At 35.4% G+C, this 5237-nt stretch overlaps 1 protein-coding gene and 1 non-coding gene across 2 annotated transcripts; one reads left to right on the forward strand and one right to left on the reverse strand.

Annotated features, from left to right (window-relative positions):
• Positions 1–282: 282 nt before the first annotated feature.
• LOC128558123 (uncharacterized) lies at positions 283–1062 on the reverse strand. The gene has a single exon (XM_053546975.1). The coding sequence runs from the start codon at positions 1031–1033 to the stop codon at positions 458–460; it is 576 nt and encodes a 191-aa protein (XP_053402950.1). The 5' UTR covers positions 1034–1062; the 3' UTR covers positions 283–457.
• Positions 1063–3090: 2028 nt separating this feature from the next.
• On the forward strand, positions 3091–3162 carry Trnat-agu (transfer RNA threonine (anticodon AGU)). Its single transcript has one exon. It is a non-coding gene; the product is annotated as a tRNA-Thr (tRNA).
• The last annotated feature ends 2075 nt before the right edge of the window (positions 3163–5237 follow it).

A 5237-nucleotide genomic window follows, 5' to 3' on the forward strand; every position in this document is an offset into this window, starting at 1 on the left:
AACTTTTAACGGACGCCTGCCAGGCCGATTTCATTGGTGAAAATAGACCAATATCAGCTGCTTGTAATAAATGAGTAGCGTTGGGTAGAAGACAGTATAGTATAATACTATTTTCTTTGCAAAATTGGGCTGCCTCTAGAGTCATATGTGTTGAATGGCCATCTACAAAGAGAATGGCGGGGTGAGCAATAGCCTTATCTGAGATAAACTTATCAAGAAGCTTAAGAAACTCTACAAATGTTGAGGAATTCATCCAACCATTTGGGGTGGTCGTGTAAATGGCTTCAGGGAACCCTGCCAATCCTACATCACGGATTCGTTCACCAGGGAACAGAATCATAGGTGGCAAGTATTCCCCGAAGGCATTGAAGCCGGCCATAACCGTAATTTGTAACTTGGTATTGGAAACTACATTGTATACATGTCTTGCACCAGAGGGAGCTAACACCTTTCCCAGTTAAACACTCAATGGAAATCCACTTTCGTCCGCATTAATGATCCTACGTGGATCTTTCAGCATGTCCTTGTACGTATCTGGAAAGTTTGTCTGAAGATAGTCGTATACCCCAGTATACCAGTTATTAATCTTCTCCATTGTCACCGCAGCTCGTTCATGACCCAAGGCCATAGGTTTTCGAAAGGTCATTTCTGGATGCCTCTTCTGAAAACCCGAGAACCAGTCCTTTCCCGGAAGGTTGCATTTAAACGGCGTGTCCCTGCCATCAATGTTAAGGATACGTTGAACCTCAAATGTTAGTTCCTTTCGAGTTATAGGATACCCTATTTCACACATCAAATTGGCGTATGATACCAAAGCTTTCTCTTCGGCCGGCGTCAGTACAGTTTTTCTTCCTAGGCTAACTATCTCCTGAGTTCTACCTGTTAGCTTATCAAGTAAGGTGCTTTTCGGTACCCCATAAGCCTTTGCCGCTCCCCTTTTGCTCATTTGGCCGCTCCTGACCATCTGTATTGCCACTGCCATCGATTGGGGATTGTACTTCACCCTTTTCCTCGCATTTATCTGACTCGACATCCTGGAAGTAAAGAAAATATTACTGTCAACTTTTTAAAACAGACAATTTGAAACTGTTTCAAAACTGCTTACTTTGGAAAACAAATCCCCGATGGAAAGGAACGTTTATATCTGGATTATCTTCGTTTAATATTATTTCGAGTAGGTTTAATTTTGAAGCCAAAAAGAAAACAAATATTTGAAAGAAAGGAAATTATTGTAAAGAGGGGTCGATATTAGACGAATTCAATAAAATCATTCTGTTAATATCGACCCCGTGATATCTACATACCAAATGCGGTTTTGACCTTGAATGCATGTTTAAACAATATTTTAAAACATTATACAGGTAACAAATCATCAAAACTATAAATGTAAAACTGTTTACGCGATATCTAGTATCATTAGAAAACTGACCTACCTTATAGGAACCGTTAACTTTGTACAATTTTGACACAACAGTAAAACAAGTACGCTTTGTTCACTCGAGAAAGATTCAAAATGGCCGCGTTTTACGTCATCGATGACGTCATTAATGTTTATCTCGGAAGAGGTCTCATAATACTTATAATTATGATTAATAGCAAAATATACAGACGGGGGTCGATACTGCCCCCGGGTCGGAATTAGACTCAGTTGCTAGGAAAAACTAACCACTACACATATTAAAACAATATAATGTCAATATTGTATTCAGAATAAGTAAAAAAATAAGAATGTTATTTTTAACAATGTTGTTAAATCAAGCTGCCTAATTTTTTCATTACATACAAAGAGGCTATTACATAAGTGCACTTTTATATTGAATTTATTAAACAAATTGAATAATATAAAAAAATTGTGACGCTCTGTCGAGTATTTATCAATTTGATTCTGTGAGTTTTATAAATTCAATATGGAAAGACACAAATTTATAACATGTAAGCCTTTCCTGCCTGCTGAAACATCAAACATTCGTTTTTCTATACCTATTATAGGCTATGTCAATTCGACCAGCGTCATCTATACTTGAAATGACGTCAACGTAAAGCTTCATTGCACTAGTGTAATGCCAAATTTCTGTAATGGCCTTATTTCACTTTTATGACGTCAAGCATGAGATAAGTTATTTCATTAGTCGACAGTTAGACACGCACAGATTCAAAAACACAATTTAAATGTTAACAGCTGAAACATCTAATATCTGAATGCTGGAAATATAATATCTTCTACAAAATTAGTCTATGTACGGCATACAGATTCAAGAGTGAGATTGTGATACATGTATACATATATATGTAGGTATAAAAGCACTTGTAAATATTCAAATGTTCGCACATATGTAATTAAACAACAAAGAATCTAATGTATTGCCTGCTGGATACATCTGCTACCATCTTTGTAAAATATTACGAAGTTCATTGAATGCTCTTTCTTCGTTGCTGGTATGTTGTACAAATCGGCTCTAATTATTACTGTTCCAAACCAATTAAGAAAATATTTCCAAAACAATAAGTCAAAGGTGAGAACAGTGCCGATCGTACTATTTTTGAAAATGTCTCCAAACTGGCACTCCATCCGCACTCCACCTACAAAATGTATTGACAAAAAAGTTCTATGTTTATTTTTCAAATATTATGTTTCTTTATTTAAGGTATCCGGTCCACAATTAAGCAAGTTCTATATAACAGTGCTATTAGAATATATCAAATAGTGATGCCTGATTAGCTAATGAATGTGCATTGTCTACCTAAAAAGAAAGTATAAATTACACGACAAAGTATGTTGTCACGGTATAGAACTTGAATATTAAAACGGGGAGAAAATGTTTAGGCGGCCGGATAGCTCAGTCGGTAGAGCATCGGAACGGTATTCTGAGGCCCCGGGTTCGAGTCCCGGTCTGGCTGCACATTTTTCTCACCCTGTGACATTTGGCGCCAAACGTGGGGCCGTGACGGCATTACACTGGTTAGTCTCCGACGCCTGTAATTGCTTATATATAAAGTACCCGCTGAAATTCGAGGACGAATTTCAAAATGGTGGGGAAATATGTCACGGTATAGAACTTGAATATTAAAACGTGGAGACAATGTGTAGGCGGCCGGATAGCTCAGTCGGTAGAGCACCGGAACAGTATTCAGATGCCCCGGGTTCGAGTCCCGGTCTGGCTTCACATTTTTCTCACCCTGTGACATGTTACAGATTTTTTTTTTTATTTTTACTTTTATAGTTTGTTTTTAATAAAACTTCAACAGAAATCCAGTTACTCGTATTACAGTGTAACATTGATCATTTCGCAGTCAAAACCCAGGACCGTAGTGATTCCTGCATATTGTCATGGTCATCTAATTTATAAATTCTTGTTAAGCAGGTACAACTCTTTCCAATGAAAAAAAAAAACATATAAAAAATAAACACCAGCATTGGGAAATCAGGCATCAATATGTTATCTATTTGCGGATTGGATACCTTAAATGATTTCGTAGAGTACAAAACCTAAGTGTGAAAAATATATTTTGAAAGACTATTCTCTATATATTTACCCAACAGTTTTAAGTGTACTGATTTTAATATATGAAAATTGCATTTGGATACACGGCCTTTACAACTCAAAGAGAATGATCATTATCCAAAATTTTAAAACGCCTCCGTTATCACGTCAAATTTCCCAACAGTTAATTTTCGCATTGTAAAGAAGTCGTTCAAACTCAGGAGAAATGTTATAATATTTTCATTATTTATAAATTTCAAGATTTTAACAACAGAAATCAATCGAGGATAACTTTGAAAACCTATAACATAATGTCCCGACTTCCGGTATCCTCTTTCCCAAACATCTTGGCATGAGGTAAAAATCCCTACGTCACAGAACTGTTCGTCAGTGCCGTCTTTACAATGCACGTACTTGTCACATCTGAGTCGTTTCGGTATGCATCTCACTACGTCACAGTGGAAAGCGACTTCTGACTGACATTCATCTAAACATGAAATAAAATAAAATAGGTCCATGGCGAAAACATTACTTTTCTAACACGAGATATCTATGTGCATAAAAAAGAATAAAATAGAATATCCAGGCTTAATGTCCATTGTCCATCGTTGTAGTCAAAAGATGTAAAAGGTAATAATAATTACATATGTAAAAGTTTATAATTAAAATATTTCTAAATTTCTTGTAAATATTCGAAAGGCAGCCGTTCTGACAAGAGGCCGAGGGCTAAATAACAGAAAAATTGTGAAATTACTGAATTATTTTTGATTTGATTAATTGGTTGTATAAAACTTAATATTACTTTAAGTGAACCACAAAAAAGAAAGACGTCATTTTTGTTGTTCTCATTGCTTACGGTTTTTTTCATACGACCAAAACTTCGTTTTGGTTTGACAGTGACGACTTCTTCTAAATAACAACATTACATAAAAATAAGATCTTAATATGTAACCTGGATAATCTTATCGTTTAACTTCTGTTGTATTGTTAAATATTGGTGCGACTGGGTATCTATATACGAGGGGCGTTCAATATGTAATGTTACTCCGTATGTAGTTCCGTAACCGCTTATTGTTTTTAGATGCGGTTTTCGGCACATTATAGAGCAATTTATTGGCAACACAATACTTAGTCTATATAAATTATAAAAACCGGTAGATTCAAAGTGAAAATATAGTCATTTGAGTGAGGTGAACTCGGGTATACTGGACGATTTTATGTCCAAAATATTGAGATTGTCATATGCAATTCCTTGATTCTGTTATTCAACAACTAGAACTATAGTTCAATTTTCAGTTGAAACAGATAAATCACCTCACTAAAATGACTATATATTTACTTTGAACCTGCCGATTTTTATAATTTATATAGAATTGTGTAGGTGAGTTACCCAAAGATACACATAAAAGTACGAACCGCAGGCCAATTCATCCGAACCATCAATGCACTGCTGAACTGCATCACAACGTTGTTCTAAAGGAATGCATGGTCCATTATTGCAACGATATTCAGTCAAAGATGAGCACTGCTCAAACACTGCAATATACATAACAGAATATACCAGTATTTATCAATTCACCAAAGGTGTTCAATTGAAAAGCAAAGTTTATAATTGTAACGGTATTCAATAAGAAAGAGCATTGTCAAATCACTGCTTCTTGGCTGAATATATATTCATCTGTATTTGAGTATATTCAGTGTATTTATTTCAAATATCGTCCAAATAACTGTTTGAAATAAAGCATAGAATTAACA

Source organism: Mercenaria mercenaria, chromosome 6 (genome assembly GCF_021730395.1).
Source record: "Mercenaria mercenaria strain notata chromosome 6, MADL_Memer_1, whole genome shotgun sequence".
Lineage (NCBI taxonomy): Eukaryota > Metazoa > Mollusca > Bivalvia > Venerida > Veneridae > Mercenaria > Mercenaria mercenaria.

Excerpts from the sequence above, each read along its gene's own strand:
- LOC128558123 (XM_053546975.1), bottom strand. The coding sequence starts at position 1,033 with ATGTCGAGTCAGATAAATGCGAGGAAAAGGGTGAAGTACAATCCCCAA.